This window comes from Falco biarmicus, chromosome 1 (genome assembly GCF_023638135.1).
Source record: "Falco biarmicus isolate bFalBia1 chromosome 1, bFalBia1.pri, whole genome shotgun sequence".
NCBI lineage: Eukaryota > Metazoa > Chordata > Aves > Falconiformes > Falconidae > Falco > Falco biarmicus.
In genome coordinates, this window is record NC_079288.1 from 104592413 (window position 1) to 104610493 (window position 18081).

Genomic DNA, 18081 nt, shown 5'->3' on the forward strand with positions numbered 1-18081 from the left:
ATAAATTACATCCCTCCCCCCAGAATTCTAGCTTCTTTTAACATTGCTGGCGCTGTGCTACAGGACTTAAAATTTGAAAACCATTTCAGCACTTTATTTTCTCACGGTAGACCCATACAATCCTACTAGCATTAGTGGAAAAACATAGACCTAAGGAGAAGCCATGTCTGGGATTATACCGGTTCAGAAGAATGTAAAATATTCCATAGAAGCATGAAAGTTACAGGCTTGCTTGGTTTTAATTTTTTAAAAAATCTCTTATTTCAGGAGGAACCACCCCTGCCCAATGGGAAGACATCACTGGAACAACACCACTGACATTTGTTAATGAATGTGTTTCCTTCACAACAAACGTGTCTGCCAGGTACCTACACAACAAAACACGAGTTTTACACTGTTACCTTCAAATGCATGTCTTTTTTCAACAAATTATTTACTTAAACTGATTTAGTTTAGTTAGTAGAAGGAACATGGGTATTTTGTCTATGCTGTGAACCAACTGGTGAGGTATTTTTGGAAGCTCTGAGCCTCCCAGCCCAGACAGATGATGTACAAGAGCTGTAAGCACTACAGCCCTGACCAGTGGCGGAGAGAAATTGATGTTCTTGCCATTTTTATCTCGGCCATTAGTCCTTTTCAGTCAGCACCTGCTGTGAAACCAGAAATGAATGAATGACATACATACTTTTCTGAAATAGTAATCTGAGGGACAGTTCAATTTTCAGGTAGTTAGAAAAAACCTGGTTTCACTTTGAATACCCCTTCTCTCCCAGATGCAGAAATATGCAAATTTCCATGGACACAAAAGTCCCTTATTTGGGTATCTCATTATAAATCTTATAAAAGCTGTTACTTCCAGAATATCCAACAAATAAAAAATCAAGTAGAAAGGCCTGTAGGTGTACCAAACTGTGATCTAGAAGAATCTATTCCAACCATCTGTTCTTGTGATGAGATTCAACTGCTGTCTTTCTGAAAACAGAATTTAATCCTAAAAAAAAAAAAGAAAAAAAAAGTATGCATTTTAGTTTGTATGTTGTGCATGATTTATATCACATGAATGCTCAAAAATCTCCTTCTCTGTAATAGGAGATGCAGTCTATGACTTGGAAAGTATTAACTTCAGCATGTGTAGTCTAGCAAACAGTTACAAAAATCCTTGGATAGCTTGCCCATGAAAATCAATGAATTTCCCTCAGTGCAAACATTCAGTGTCCAGAGCAGTGATTATTATAGATTAGGTTTGCTATTTAATGAAATAATTTATTTAATGTTAAATGAGTTCAGGTTTTTCAGTCCAATCTACAATATAACTTTTAAATTAGGCAAAACAAAGTATTATTTCTCTATACTTTATCAGTTCAGAAATGGCTTTCTTCCTGTGAAGTCCGATGCAACAACGCTCATGTACGTTTCTTTAACAGCAGTGACCACAAGAGGGAGACCTTGAAGCGTGGTTTAGCTTTCATCTGCTACCTCCGGTGTTCTGTATAAAAGGATAAATTAGAGGTTAATTTAAGAACCAGAGGTGGAGACTAGATGCAAAGTTTGAGAGGTCAAAGACCCTAAAGCTGTGAAGTCCCCACCAGGGCTACACATGAAATAAACAGTTTGCGGAACTGCATTCCATGTTGGTAGTGGATGTTTCCTAATCACGATGATGACATTAAAACTGATTACTATTGCTAATGTTCTGTGATATAGGCAGGGTCCCATATAGAGATTTTAATAGGTTCTACCTTTTATTTTTAATCTAAATGAATTTTCAACAGACTACTTTAACTCAAGCATGATTTTAAATGCTGTCAAAGTTAGAAAATGGGATTTTTCATGTATTTAGTCAGGGACTTAATTGCTTTCTTTGCTGAAGGACAAGCTAACTTAAATTTCTTCACTTCTGCCCCTGTCTAAAAGTACATCTGCCCTTGTGCCCTGCTGAGAATCAGCTGATTCCTGTCTGCTATTCACAGTAATTTGTTTATGTCTAGTTAAACCATTAATGATGGAGCACTATTTTCCCATTCATAAGACTAATTCTGTCCAAAATGAGCTTGGGAAAGAGGTATATTTGTCTAAAATGCATGTGAATTGAACTGCAGACTTTGAGGCATAGCTGTTTTCCATTTACTGAGCTGCAGCTTTTTAAAAAAATTATTATCTGTTTGGGCTTTTTAGCCCCTGGTGTATGACAGCAAATCTTTTGAGCATATGGTGATTTCTCAGAGGATATAGCTTCTCCAGTTTGAGTCCAGCATAGCATAATTCTCCCACACATGAAAAGGAAAGTATCAGTATGCCAAGCCTTTATGTACCAAACATGCTTTCTCTCTTTCAAATGTCATCAGCCTGTTTTTTAACCAGTGTGTTTGTTAAATGTTCTAAAGATAAGCACAGCATGAAATTCGCTATTATTCAACTGCAGATGAGTAAGACCAGAGAAAACACACTTGAAAAGTATGCTTTGTAGGTTATAATACCATGTAATCTACAATAAATAGTAAGCCCCCCTGTACATTGTACCAGCTTTTGAGGTGTCTTTGACCTCTTCTGACTTCTGTCTCCATCCTACGGGTGTCAAACTCAAGCATGCTTTCCACCCACACAGTGAATTTTATTTAAAAGAAATGTCATCAGCTCCACAAACTAAATGAAGTGATATCTGAGAAAGAAGGCAATACGTGCTACTCCTTGTAAAATGCTTGGTGTGTTTCTGCTGATACATTTTGAGGGTGGAAGTAAAATTATTTTAAGTGAAAGCTGGTATCTTTGCAAAATAATAATTCAGTTGTCTTGACAAAGGTATAAGGAAATTCTGTAAATTTTTATTAACGGGCAATGCTGTTCTGGCTCGAATGGCCCAAAGAAAAGGTAGCGAACCTGTGGGTTTTAGACAAGAGGAGGGTCAGTTTTGACACAAGAGGACCTGTGCTGGAAGCTGAAGTTCTAGACCTGAGTTGCAACATCCATGGTATGTCTTCAGTAATGGTGCATGTTTGGTAGGTTTTGAGGTGGTTTCTGCTGATGCAGACACACTAGCAATTCTTAGTAAGAGGCAAACATTCCTTTGTAATAATTGTGTTAGTGAAATCAGACAACTTACGACATTACCCTGTAAAAATTTTTCTCTGTCATGGTGGTACTTGAATGGGATAGCAGTGGCAGCTCCTGGCTTCACATCATGAGAGGAAGTAATTTATTCCAGCAGTATTTGCCTGTTGCTTTGAACATGTTTATGTTTGACTTCTGGCACATGTGTCATGGGAACCACTGGGGTAGAGGATTCAGTGTATACATTAGAAAGATGCTGTCAGTAAAACAGCCTGTTAGAAACCATGACGAAAAGGGAGTCAGTGGTGATCACAACCTCTGTGAAGGCAAGGGTAGTAGGAATCAGATGTGGACACATCTTCTCTCAGAGTCTTAGAATATGGCTCAGATGAAGAAATATATATGTATCACTGGTCTTCAATATGCATTACAAAAACTTACCACAAAATCAAAGTTAAAAGCCCCTGACTAAATTCACATCAGAATAACTTCTGATTTTGCATGTAGTGGTAGTTACACAGTGGACAAAATAATTTACACTGACCTAAAGACGCTCAGATTTTTATATTGTATGTAAGGAATGTACTGCTAACCTTTTAAGCGAGGTGGTAGAAGAAAAACAGAGTTTTGGGCAAGGCAGCTTTATATTTCCACAACAGAGATGGAAGTCAGCTGTCAAAAAGAACCTGTCTCTCTCTAGAAGAAAGGCACATATTGCAGAGTCATGGTTAATGGGAAACCGGAACTGTACGCTTCCAGTACACCCTTCTCTACTTAGGTTCTGCGTAGATATCAAATAATGACATGTGATAAACAAGAAGAAATTCAGAGATCTTCTGGGCAGCTCTAGAAGAATGGTGATAAGATCAATCACCATTTCAAACGTCATCAGAAGCTGCTGAAAGTGATGGAAAACGGAGACCACTGAGCTTATTCTAGAAGAGACTTATTTCTTGGTAAAGGGCACGAAACACTGGATCACATATTCTCCCTGAAAGGATTAAATTCAGATGAAAACAAAGTTTAGGCATTAGCCAGATTTTCAATAGAAGAAAAATCATTTATTGGATATTGTGATGAATTTCCAGAATCTCTTGATTTTGGTAAGCCACAAGTAATTGTTTTAATATTATATTCAGAGAAGATAAGTGAGACTGTCTGCCACAGGACAAGTGAACTTCTTAAAGCCTTTAAAAGTCAGTCACATCGTACCTGGAAGCAAATACGCTTCCAGCTGAGTGAGATCTTACCAGAAAGGCAAACAATGGCCTGGAATTTGTGCAGCAGGAGACTCTGTGAAAGGTTTGCATCTGGAATTTAGGAAAGTATGTCCTGCTCCAGATGCTTTCCCTGTTAATTTTGCTTCATGCTCCTAAATGCATAGGGGGTACCATGACCATTCTTGGGCTATTCTTCCCAAATGGTGACTAATTTTGTTTTACTTTATTCTGACTTGTCATATACAATTGGTGTGGTTACCAGCTAACGCTGCCAAGATGAGAAAACATTTCTTGCCTAAATCTTTCTGTGCTGATTATACAACTCTTCATTCTCTTTTACAGATTTTGGTTGATAGACTGTCGACAGACACAAGAATCTGTTACTTTTGCTTCCCAAGTGTACAGAGAGATTATCTGCGTCCCCTACATGGCCAAATTTGTGGTATTTGCCAAATCACATGATCCCATTGAAGCACGGTTACGATGTTTTTGCATGACAGATGACAAGGTGGATAAAACTCTAGAACAACAAGAAAACTTTGCTGAAGTTGCCAGAAGCAGGGATGTAGAGGTACCATACAACAATCTTAAAGTTTTCTCCATTTTCTAATGTATGTTTTTAAGCTAATATTTTCTGCCTTCTATCTGCCACAAGTACTGAAAAATAACAGTGCTGACAAATACTGTCATGATGCATTATAATGCATTATAAGATGTAAACTTCAGCTTTTGTCAGATGTAAAGGAAAGGTAGCTGCCAGACACGAGTGATGAAATCCTATTCCCAAGGGGCAGTTGCCAATCCCTTAGTCCACGGGGGCTGGTGGGCAGGTTACCCACACACAGCTGACTGCACTTGGGTCTTCCTGGGCCAGCCTGCCGAGGTGGAAGGGAACTGTGGGCTTCACCCACAAGGAAATCCAATCAGCTGGTTATCAGAAGTTAGAAAGGAATGCCCTGTCTGACTGCGGTAATACTGTGGTTTTACTTTCTCCATGGCATTATCAGCATTCAGATGGGACACCCAGTGTGTTCTCAGGGCAGTCCTCAGCAATTAAAAAAATTAGGTAGGAGGAAGCTTAAGGTGGGTTCAAGGAGACAGTAAATACAGAAGTGGAGTCTGAGCTCTCTGTTTTGAGACTAAGGCTTAGAAAACCCATAGGACAAAACAGAATGGGAAGAATTTGGTTTCCCAAGATGCTTTTTTTATGGTGGGTCTGTTAAACAGTTATACTTAGGAACTGCACTGATTTTATGCTGGGAAATCGGGTAATAAAGTAAAGTTGGGGGTTACCATTTAGCCCAGCAGTTTCAGGTTCTTTGTTCTCCTTTTCCCTGGTGTCAGGGTCAGCATTTCTTTAATTCAGATTCAAAACTAGAGTAGCTACTGCCAACTAAGTATTATGAGATGGCTAGTTATGCAAACAGGAGACATCACCCATGGCTTTTATTAAACAAAATGCAACAGGCTGTAGGAATTGTGTGTAGCTTGGCTGGGGTTTCAGGTGAACAACAAGATTAAAGCCACTCAACAGTGAGCTGAGAGGCAGCAGATAGATGTTGTAAATGGACTTTTCCCTGTTAGCTTACAACTAAGTTCTATGGATGCAGGCTAGCCCTAAATTCAATCCATGTACCTCATAGTCAATTCTGTGGTGGTCTACAGTGATTACATAGTTTTAATTAGCTCTGTAGCAAACTGCCAAGAGGCATCTTGAATTTTTCACTTACTGACTTCCTCTTAGAGGAATGCCTGAGTAAAGATGAGTTTTGAGGGTGGTGTTCTTTGCTGAATTGTTATGTTCCTGAGCCTGATACTAAGTGGGTGTTGCAAGAAAAGGGGAGATTGTCAAAGCGGAAAGGACAGGTAAATCTCAACTTCCAGTAACTCCATAAATGAGTATCATTCACCAAAAAGGCAGTCAACATTATCACTTTTTGTCAGCATCTTTGCATACCAAGAAGTTAAACCAGCAGGTTTGATTAATATTCTGCTTTACAAAAAAAAAAAAAAAAATTACATCTATTGCTGAATGGGCAAAAGCTTTCCTATGGGGAATCCAGAAAGCTGCCTGCTAAATGTGTTTTTTCTGGCTTTTCTGTTAGCGTTCTCAGAAGGGATGGCAAATTGAAAGTGCTTTAACTTTAACTGCATGCAATGGTATACTCTTCTGCTCAGGATGGTCTCTTTTCTGTGAGAATCCCATCTTTAAAAGATTTGTGCTCACTGTTCCTGAAGCTCTGACAGGCATTTCTTGTGCAGAGCAGCTAAATAAAATATGAGCTTACAAAACTGAATGACAAGGCTGAACTTCTGGAAAGTAAGACTGAGATGTTAATGTACTGGCATTTTGAACATCTCCAAAACTGGCCAGCTGAGATTTGGCCATAAAATAGCAATCCGAAGATGCAGCTGATATCATTCTATAGGGACTTCGGAGAGCCATTTACCTGAGGCCTGACTTTCAAAAGCTCTAGGCCTTTACAAATCTAGCTGAAATAAATAGAATCTACTGATAAACACTGTCTTTGCCTGCTGTAACAGACTGTTGCAAGTAGATTAAACACATAGGTAATCTGATGTAGAAAGTTTTTGCATTGGTAAAAAGGTCCTCTGCAACTTCATGCTATTCCCATGGCTTATTATCCTACCAGTCAAAACAAAGACTTTTGATTTGGTTGCTGCAAAAAATATTTCTTAGACTGTTATGATGAGGCCAGGTTAGCAAACTATGTTAATATAAAATAACCCAATATAAAATTAAAATATAGATTGAGAATTTGCCCAGATTCCTGACACTGAATACTCATTTGGTCATTTATAGTGTCACACTATTGTTATTGAGTTAACAATGGATTCCATTTGGAATTTAATAACCTGAAATGTTTCCACAGATTTTAGATAACTGTACATAACAAATCTTGTAAATGCTGACAAGTCCTAGCGATTCAAGGAATTGATCAAAACTGCTGCAGAATTATGCTTAAGAAGAAATCCTAACCACCTCATTGTCATTAATTGCTGCTTTGCTTCTTTTTCATTTCCAATAGGTATTAGAAGGAAAACCCATCTATGTGGACTGCTTTGGCAATTTGGTGCCACTAACAAAGAGTGGGCAACATCATATATTCAGTTTCTTTGCCTTCAAAGAAAACAGACTTCCTCTGTTTGTTAAGGTAATGTCATAATATGATCTATGGATTGTACTTTTGTTTTTTGTCTACTTCTGAGTTACAGTAGACTTAGTAGACTGAAGAACAGTTCCAAATCAATTTATGGTAATGGATTACATGTTGACTCGGTTGTCAAAACAACCAGTTGTGGCTACCTAAAATTTAGGAAGATTTTTCTGTAAATATAATTATCTGTGCCTATGTTCTGCTAGCCATGACTGTGTCCACAGCATTCTTTCAGACACCAAAATGGTACTTCTAGGAATCCCGTTCTCTACCTAATAATCTAAAGAGCTGATCGCATTTGATCCTGTTTGTTCTTCTGTATCATGGTTCAATACAGTGCAGGAAAAAGTGCAGAAACTGCAAAAAAGTGTCATAAAACATTGTAGAATTGGCAGAAATCTATCAAATAATGATATGTTGTACCCTACACTTGTAAATATGTATATGGCTGTAAATAGAGATAGACCTATTCTTCAACTAGTCATCCTCTCTTCAGTAGCAATGCAAAACTTCCTTGGGGGTACAGTAAGAAAAGCATGGCTCCTTTTTGGATCTTTTGGGTTTCCCGTAATTTTGAGAAAAAAGGAAAAAGGAAGTAATTAATTTTGATAAATTCCCAACTGTAACCTAATGTTTTCCATGTAATGTCTATTACTGTACTATCCAATTTTAAAACTTTTATGTGAGTAGGAAATTTTGTAAAACAAAAGCCAAAACAAAAAATCTCCATTAATCAAAAATTAACTAATGCTGTAGCCCTAGCTATAGAGCCAAGACAAAAACACCATGGTCCACGGGGCTCATCTGCGTCGTTCATGAGATCTGCGGGGAGCAGGGAGTCACATAAAAAAGTGCCCTCGCTGTGATCACCAAGCCACCACCACCTTCTCGTCTGGAGAGGATATTTAGAGGGCACTGCAAACCTCTTCCCACAAACTTTTCAGTGGGACATCCCAACTGCAACGGAGTACACTATTGCCATTACAAAACAGTTTTAGAGAAATGCCTTATGACTGGAAGCCTCCAAAAAGTGGAGAAAATCAAAACCACTCCTTCATTGTGTTAAGTTTTCAGTATGCTGCTTGGTGATATTTAAACTCTCCCTCCTTTCTAGCAATATTTTGTAAGCTTGTTTTAATTTAGAACTTCACCTATGCCACCACCTACCTTTGGCTTTGTGGTTTTTCTTCCACCATGGCTTTTCCAAAATATGTTCAAAAACTTGTGTGTATTTGCATCTACGGTTTTCAACCTGATAAAGTTAGTACACGTGTATCTAACTGTATCATTTTATCGGTTCAGAAAGCTAAGAATGAGGTCATGCTTTCATCTGTGATATACATAATCCTCCTGACATAATGTACAAAAGCTAAAACTACATCACCAGCATCTTAAGTTCTAAGTGCTTACACTTGTTTCTGCTAACAACTGTGGAACATATATTTCTAAGATTCACTGCAAAATCTTGAAGTATGGCATGATGTAGTATTTTTTGTAGATAATAATGGCCACACCTATAAATATAGTCCAGCAAACTCTGTCATACTAAGACTAGTGTTTAATAATATATTTGAGAAAATGTTTTGCAAGAGAAGAAATTTTAAGTGTAATCTTCCACTGTTTTCAGCCACTCAGCCAGAAGACTAGTTAAAATCATATTTAATACTAAAATTTTGAGCAAAGAAAAAAATTACTAACACCAGCATAAATACATATTCTTGTCATATGGGGGAAAATGGCTTAGTTCCTTTTGTCACCTAACACAAAGTGCATCTCTGTTATGACCATAAAGCTTGGGGAACAGTTTCAGTGAAAAATGGGTATTGTAAGTTATCCTAGAAGCCCAAACTTAATGGAATATCTCTTTTCTTTTAAGACTGTGATTACAGTGGTAGGACTGCCTGCTGTAAATAAGTTTCTAATGTGTAAGCCTATACATGCTTGTGTCTTTCCTTGCTTTGATACCCAAATGCATCCTTATCTACACTTACAAACAAGCAGGGGGGGGAAAAAACCCACATCATTTTTGCCTACATGGACTTTTTCTCCCACATCTAGCCTCTTTCTGCTAAATAGTTTTGAGTGGCACAAGTAGATCATTTAGCAAAACACCAAAAGAACAGATTATATGTCTGTATGTTTGCTCTACCAGGTGCGAGATACCACTCAGGAGCCCTGTGGACGATTGTCATTCATGAAGGAGCCAAAATCTACAAGAGGCCTCGTTCATCAAGCCATATGTAATTTAAACATCACTTTACCCATTTACACAAAGGTACTGTGAAATTATACTGATCTGCAGTCATGAGCATTATCATATAAACAAGAAATGAGTAGGAGGGCAAAATATCATTAGCGCTTTGTAGTCAGGTATTTTAAAGAATAATACATACCACCCAAGGGCTTTCAGTTTCTTGGGTTTGGTACTCTTAATGCCAGTGTTCAAAGATGAGTCCTCAGATGACAGAAGGGAGACAAAAATCCAGTTTGCATTAAATAGGTCCCATAGTTTCATGTGGTGTTGTGCAAGACCTATGCTAATTCTTTCATACAGAAGTTTTACCCAGTTTCTGTTCATGGATGAGACAGATCAGGGACTTGATGAGAACCTCTGGGTTCATTTTTTGTTTTACCAAATGCTTCCCACACTTTCTAACCATGCCTTGTGACACCTCTCTGGAGATGAAGCTTTGTTTCACAAAGTATAAGGATGTCTGTAGATCCTATGATGTTCTTAAGGTATGAAGTATAGAAAAACTGAAAATTTTTTGTAATTTTTTTCATTGGCCAATTTGAAAGTTCATGAGCTTTGCAATAGCATTTTTAGCTAACTGCCTTGTTTATCAACTGCCTTGTTTATCTGTGGTGATAGTGATAAACATGTAGCTCTAGAATTTGAAAAGTTTATAGCAGTGCCAAAAGTATTTTCTTAGATTAGATTTTAATATTACGTTGACATTTGACACTGACTTTTCTTCCATCATCTGATCAAATCTTTCAAGAATCTATGAGTATGTCACATTGTGTAAATGGTCTTTCTTCAGAATATTGTTACAATAGTTATTAATGTACTTGGGGAAGAAAATAGTCCAATATCAAGGACAGAAAAAGGAGAGGTAAACTCTAGTATGAGTTAGTGTTTATAAATAAAAGACTGAGACCAGTTGAACGCTTGTAAATCATGGGAGTGCCCTTGATTTCTGTTTAAGTGAGATCAGATGTTAAGCGGCACTTGTTTCCTTAGAAAGAGTCAGTTTATTGCTCTTCTGTGGTAACTCAGATTTTTTACTGTCCTTGTCAAATTAGGAGCTGCATGCCTTTTAGGAATGTATTAAGCTGGCTGTTTGTCCAAAATCTTTCCTGTTGGTGTTCATTTTTTCTCAGCATTTACAGCATTTTTGTATAATTTAAAAACAATACATCTCAATGTATTTAAACTTTAAATGGGTAATGTTCTTAACTATTTAAAATATTTATTTGCACTAATTTATGGGTGTAAATGTATGTATATATTTTAAGTCTTGATACAAATAAGGATCACTGGAAGTCTTAACACCCAGAAGCAATTTTACTGTTTGTAATTTGCGTGATTCTGTAGCCTTTTGTGTTTTAAACTGACAGTTTAGTTGTGCTGCTTTTTGACCTAAGAAATGTACTGTGTTTTCTTCTTTTCTGTTAAATGTTGTCAGAAGTTATTTTTTCCTACTCTAGTCTTCTAAAAAAATTGCATTTTGCCTGCTCTGTTTTCCCCTTCTCTTTTTGCATGGCATTTTGGAACTGAAAGGAATCAGAATCAGATCAAGAACAAGAAGAGGAGGTAATGTTGCTTTAACAGCATGTTAATGCTTATGTGTACTACTAAAATACAACTAACAGATATAGCCTGGAAGATGAAATCTGTAGTGAAACAGGCATATCTATCATTAGGTCAGTGCTACAAAAACAATGAAGAGGAGTGCACTTAAAAGGATCTTGCCCAGGCTCACGTTTGGAATTTACTGAGTTTAACCTTCCCTACATTAAAGTTTTACAGATTCAGATGCACTGATTGTGGAGATCTATAATAGTTCATTTTACTATCCAAACAGTTCCTTTGCTCCAGAATAAGCCACACAAGTGTACTTCTTTAACCTTTATTCCCTGCAGCACAAACCAAGGGATATGTGGGACTGGTTTTTCTGATGCTGAGAACCATCCTGCATCCTAAAAATAACACAGTGTTGCTACTGGACTTGTCTGAAGTATTCAGATCATTGACATAGTATACCTTTTATTACTACCCCTAAGCATGGTCTGAATATGCTTCTTCTAGTTAGTGGTGGTGGGTAGGGGGGAACAGAGGCAGAGGAACAGACCTAAAGACAACAATTACTTCCATCAGCGAGTTCCCCACTGTTGCGGGGAGTCTGTGACCAGTCTCAATTGAAGGCACTACCTGTACGTACCTGGAAGGGCTGCAATTCACAAATATTTTCCATTTATAACATCCACTAGACTGGATCGTAGAGATTTTTGAGTTGTATTACCTAAGTCCAGTACAGAATCAGTGTTAACCCAGAAGTTAAAAGTAAGTTTGCTCCAAGTAAAAGGTGTAGAGTTTAACATAAACTGAATTGCATCTTCATGGAGAAATGTGGCCAACTCCCCACTACATTCTCAGGCCTGTTCTGGCATTTACAGATGTTTAAGGTCAGACCCCTACATGAATAAGTAACGTTAGAAAAGCATCCTCACATTTTGATGATGTTCAGCTGTTGGAAACAAGTAAGAGTGCCAGCACTGTGAGAACAGCCTGCTCCCCAAAGATGATGGGCATCTTTTCCATGAACTGCAAAACAGAGTTCAGAAGTTTCATTGCACGGATTGCAGTTCCCTGTTATCATTGCAGAAATATATACCACTCCTATTTCGGCACTGAAATACAGGCACTGTTCAAGTGAAAACATGGCCAAAGTTTTTCAGCTAATTCCCACTATATTCATTCAGAAAGTAACATTTCTTACCAGGTGATCACTCAATTTTGTACCAAAAGCATGAAACTAATTCTTTTAGCCTCTATAATGCTCTTTATGCTTTCCCAGGGAAGTTCCCAAAAGTTGTTTTTAACAAATCTACACTCTGTAAAATCAATGAAAAATTATTTTTCTGAACACTGATGATTTTTTATGTAAGAAATGGAAGCACAAAAAGACAAGCTCATTAGTGGCCAAAACCACCTTCCACTTGAAGTTCTTTTTTTGGGGTTTTTTTTTTACTTTATTCATTTTTATGTTAATAATTAGTATGCTGACATAGTTCCAGACTGATTTGGAGGAACTTAAAATTAAAAGGGGAATTAAAGCATTCTAGGGATCCTAGGTTACCATGCAGGGCATCAGAGAAATTCATACTATTATGGATCCCTAATACACATTGCTAAGTGTGAAATTTAATAATGTCACCTAAATGATTGCAAGGCATACAGGAACATGTAAATGCTGCCAGTGATTTACTTGTATTCATGTTCAATTTATGGAAGAGCAAGAATGAGTAGCATCTTAACTGAGACAATATATTGCATTGATCTTTATAAGGACTACTTTTAAACAAGTAAAACCTTTTCAACAATCACTAAAGAAACTAAAGAAACTATCGTGAGGGCTTTAACATACAATACACCGTGTATCAGCAGTACCGCATAGCTGATTTTCATTCTTCACAGTCATCCTGGCACCACAAGTTTGTGTAGAAAATTAAATGTTTAGTGCTACTTCTAAGTCTGTACACTTTTGCATATCTAAATTTACACAACCAAATTTGTGGTTTTTTTTTTTTTTTTTTTGCTTATGTGGTCAAATGACTGAAAACTGAAAAAAAAAAAAAATCAAACCAGAAGGCAACTTCAAAAACGTGCTCCTTGAATTTTCACAGTCTGACACTGCATATTTTTTTTTAATGTTTTTTGGGCAAGGACTATTGTTTTCTTTTGAGTAACAATAAAATTGTATGGCTTTTTCAATTGATACCCAAATACACTCTGAAAAAATCAAAAAGATGGCCTCTGAGGGCCATCACTGCTCCCACTTAGAGGTATCAATAACTATCAGTAGCATCAAATCCTAGTTCTTACCTTAGGCAGTAGCAAGTCTGCATCCATTTCTGCACTTGCTTTTCATCACCACAAAGTGCAGAGGCAAAAGTGCACAATCTCAGAATGGCTATGGCCAATGAAACTATGTTGTAGCAAGGGTACTAGTTGCCATCCAGATGGGACATACGCCTTCAGATGACTGTATTGGACTTTCTTCTATTAGATGGGAAGAAGTAAATGAAGAACAATGCAATGACATACCCAGTAATAAAAAAGCCTGCATCCTCTATACTGCTTGTTGCATTTAAAGAAAATACATTGCAACATTTTGCATCTACTGTTGACCGTAACTATAGCAAAGTAACCATTTTTCTGTTATTAGAAATACTAAATAAACAAAGCCATGCTTTTACTATTATTTTAAATACATTCTTGGTTCCATTTAAATCAATGAATCTGTATGTCTCCATACATCTAGTGGATTTGACTCGATCTTCGCTAGTGACTTCATACATATTGATTATATCTGAATTTTTAAAATTTACTCCTTTTTTCTCTTCCAGGTTGATATGACTTCAGAAAAAAGTAAGATTTTCTCTTTTTTTGAAAATGTTATAGTGCAATTTGTATGAAAAATGAATAAGAATAAAGACAAGCATGAAAGAGAGCTAAGCTTTAACTGCTATTGCTAATAACATCAATACTTTAAACATGTAATAGAAAACAATTTAATACCAAAGCAGCTATCCAGTTAAATACATTTTAATGTATAAATTAACAAGTAATACAGTTTAAAACAGTTCATCTAAGCATTTACTTTCCTTTGACATCCCTAGTGATCCCGCTATTGCTATTTTGCTTGTATGAATGCTCATCCCTCCATTTTGTTGTTTTGTCCATTTGTTGACACACATTGTTGCCTCATATTGAGATATATGACAGTATCACTTTTAATGAAAGCATAATTAATACTCCAATGTAATTAATTAATCTCATGGGGAAAAAAAGTGATACTGTCCAAAGTAATCAGGCTGTTTAACCCTTTCCCCCCCTCCCCCCCCTCCCTTTACTGTGGTGAAATATAACCGTTAAGCTCAGCACAGCGCATAGACCTTTTGTCTATACAGAACCAGGCTGTTTTCATTAGAAACAGAGGGAGAGTGCTTCACAATGCCAAAGATCTTCAATGAAGACGCAAATCAAACACACACATAGAGTATCTCTAATAAGAACTGTTTTCAAATGCAGTGACTTGTTAAATCTGTTTAGGAAATTACTTCTGTCTTTTTTCCAGTTTTAAAGTGCAATGCCTTGCCTTTTTTCCCCCACATTGCATTTTGAGGTTTTTATTCTTGATATACTATGTACAAGTTTTAATTGGAAAGACAACAGCACCATGATCCTGAAGATCAAATGAATGATCGTTCCCCTATAACCTCCTTTGTCTAAAGCAGAAATGCTTCATTTAGAGAATGGAAGACATCAGGGTGACAAAATAGCTAATAACATGGTGGGAAATAATATTCATCATGATTAACAATGTTATTAGGATCAGATTTTTGCTCTAATCCATTATTATTTATACCAGGAGGGCCAATTTCATGAAGGTGGAAAAGACACACCATAGTATAGCTAGCAGAGTGGAATTTCAGTCCCCCCACGTCTCACCTTGGCCATGGGAAACAGGAAGTGAATTCAACAGAACAGTAAAATGGAGAGGTGAAGAAAGGCTTGAGTGCTCCTCTGGCTGCACAGTTATTTACTCAATGCAGTACGCCCCCCTCTAAGCAAGGTGGCGGGGTGCCGGTGAGGTTGTTCAGTGGTGGCTGTCACAGACTCATCTAGATCCAACATAGCACAGAGCTAGAATCTTTGGTGACCCTTACACTGGATGAATGAAAGTACCAGTCAGAGAGCAATTTAGTTTTGCTGCTTCTTCCTTTGGCTTAACGGAGAATTAGTTTGAGAATTAGGTAGAACAGCTGCAAGCAGGAGTGTGAGAGAGACCCTGTTCCCAGGAATCATTAAAAGCATAATTAACAAATACAAAGGAGACCAGCAAGTGCTTGCTTAAAGACCACTGAGATGGCTCACATCATGCTACCCAAATTGCTGGAAAATATACTTACAACCAAGCAACTTCGTTTCAGGCAGTTATCCCAGTTCTCTTATACTTCTGCTAATGGTGGCCTTTAGATCAAGTCACTTCTAATTGCAGTAAGGTAATATACAAGTGACTGGCTGCTTTTTTGGCCCAACAGTTGTACTGTTCGGTAAGAACTAGGACTCACATGTGCGTGTCCTTGGTTTGGGAATAATTATTTACTTAAAGGGAAAGGGATCTATGAGACAATGCAGAAAATCTCACCCCTGTCAACATCCTGCCAAATTCACCTTCATGAATAGACCTTAAAAGGTCTCGGCCAGGATTAGAACTGATGTTTCTGAAAAGTGTGTTAGAGACTTTACCATTTGGCTGTAGAGTCAGTTCCTTCCTGGTCTGCTGAAGAGTTAATACAAGTAAACAGCTCTCTCCAAAAGAATGAGGGCAAGCCAAGAACGTGACCCACAAGAGCTTACCAGTTAGAGGTACTTAGTTTCAAATCCATTCAGCTCAATCCAAAACAATTTCCCACTGAGGAAAGAAACAAGCAATAAAATCAAACAACAGAACCTCTAGAACACTATGATAAACTGAGAGATTTTATCAGCATCTTCTGTTTCAGCTGCTCTACTTGATCTAAAGAATTATTCTCAGAAACAAACATTTGCACTTTAGTTTTCAAGGTTACCTTGAGAGACTGAGCAGCCACCAAGACAGCTGTGTTACACTCACTGTCCCTGGCAGAACAAACAGCTTGGTGAAATGAGCTAGGAACATTCCAGTGCAGGTGTGAGGGAGGCCAACCATGTCATGTCCAAAAGCTTGTAACATGGCAGGGAGGGCGACTACTCTGGGATGTTAATGACACACTGCCTATCCTAAAAGGTCCTCGTCCTGTACTCCACCAGCTGTATTTACTGACAGCTGTTGAACATTCCTCACAGTTTAGGAGTTACCTTATTTTTTCTCTAATAGTAATCCTACCACTGCTTCTTCACTCTGCTAACCAGTTAGGCAACGGAGAACCCCAGCAAGCATTCCTGCTACCAGCCACATGCCGTTCGGATAGTACTTTCATTTTATTTCCCACCAGAGCTTCTTTGCTTCGGGCGAATTAACTTGACTCTTTGGCCAGTGTGATAGTCAGCCATTTGACATTTAAGAAAATGTGGTAGAAATCCACAAAATTACTAGATGGCATTTCAGTATGCACTAGACCATTCACAGTAAAAACAGCAGCGCCAAATTTTCAGCACCAAAATCACCCCCAGCAATCTGGTTATAAATAATGTACAGCGCAAACATTTAACATTCATTACACATGAGAACAGTATAGCAAAATGGTTATTTATTTTACAAAGAGATACACGTATTGCTTAGGTCCTCCTTATCTGCGTTACTGCTGTGACTTTTAGATGGGGGTGCAGAAATGGGTCAAGTTTTATATGATGTGCTACCTTTAAAAGAAAAAGGTACAATTTTAATTTCTAAGCATTTCCTTCTCTTCATAACTTGCTTCAGTCCTCCAGTGTTTCATTCTGCTCAATACACATTTTCTATTAGTCCCTCCTGAAATGAAATATCCCCAGCAGGCTGTTATGGCATAATGGTAATTACCTACATCCAGCTTACTGTGCATTGATTGCACAGATTAGTGAAATATTTCACCACAGTATGTTTTACAATATTTTCATGTATCTTTAATTTATATGATTAATTTTCAGAGCTATTGTTTTTTAACCGAAGTTACATACCCAGCAGCATTTGCAACACCTTTGCTTTGCATGGAAATAACTTGCCTTACATGAATTGTATGTATGTGTCTAGTGTGACTGTCTCTGATTTTTGGTTGCCATACATTACATTTTTTAAAACTTTGAAATCACTTCTGAGTTGATTCACAGTTTTTTCTTATTATCTCTCCTTTTCTTCTCTGTCCTCTCTTTCCTCAGTCAATTCATTAGTTGTCAATGAGGATGTTCCAAGGAAAGGACCATGCCTCTTAAAACAAAAGAATGTTTGTTTCATTGTTTAGGTGTGAAGTCCCCTTAGATGAAATGCCGGTTTGCAGCTGATTCAGATCTCTACGTATTTGATCATATTTTAGATTACTGCAGAATTACTTTTAACTTTTTATTTTGGTCATTAAGAAAAAAAAATGTTAACCCAATGTTATTCTGACGGTTTGCTAACACTGGCTTTCTCTTAGAGGAAATCAACTTTCAATCAGTTCTAATGCTTTCCCCTTTTTTCTTGTGTTTGGTTGTTTTTTGTTTTTTTTTAATTTAAACATTGATCTGTAACATCTGAACAATCTTGAGATGCTATCTTTGTGTAACTTCACTGTGTTTCTTCCGTTTTTAATTTTGAATTTTATTGTTGTTGTTTTTAGTTTGGTTTTTTAGTGGTGTCCTGATTTGGTTTGTTACAGCTTTGATTATGTATGTGTGGTTGTGCTAT

At 37.3% G+C, this 18081-nt stretch overlaps 2 protein-coding genes and 1 long non-coding RNA gene across 41 annotated transcripts in view; 1 reads left to right on the top strand and 2 right to left on the bottom strand.

The window, feature by feature from the left end:
* The window catches only part of ANK2 (ankyrin 2), a 382388-nt gene that overhangs the window by 337974 nt on the left and 26333 nt on the right, over nucleotides 1-18081 (top strand). For all 39 annotated transcript variants that reach the window (XM_056356296.1, XM_056356314.1, XM_056356324.1 and 36 more), the window contains 6 exons: nucleotides 268-364; nucleotides 4611-4839; nucleotides 7319-7444; nucleotides 9600-9722; nucleotides 11232-11264; nucleotides 14081-14102. In XM_056356296.1, the coding sequence (XP_056212271.1) occupies nucleotides 268-364; nucleotides 4611-4839; nucleotides 7319-7444; nucleotides 9600-9722; nucleotides 11232-11264; nucleotides 14081-14102 (630 nt within the window). The remainder of the gene's footprint in view (nucleotides 1-267; nucleotides 365-4610; nucleotides 4840-7318; nucleotides 7445-9599; nucleotides 9723-11231; nucleotides 11265-14080; nucleotides 14103-18081) is intronic.
* LOC130157289 (uncharacterized) lies at nucleotides 296-14074 on the bottom strand. Its single transcript, XR_008824775.1, has 3 exons — nucleotides 13557-14074; nucleotides 12182-12275; nucleotides 296-1486 (listed from the first exon to the last, which is right to left on the bottom strand). It is a non-coding gene; the product is annotated as an uncharacterized LOC130157289 (long non-coding RNA).
* Nucleotides 17013-18081, bottom strand: part of CAMK2D (calcium/calmodulin dependent protein kinase II delta) — a 209009-nt gene continuing 207940 nt past the window's right edge. Inside the window, exon 19 of the mRNA XM_056356655.1 lies at nucleotides 17013-17078. Within this exon, the coding sequence (XP_056212630.1) occupies nucleotides 17075-17078 (4 nt within the window). The 3' untranslated portion in view covers nucleotides 17013-17074. The remainder of the gene's footprint in view (nucleotides 17079-18081) is intronic.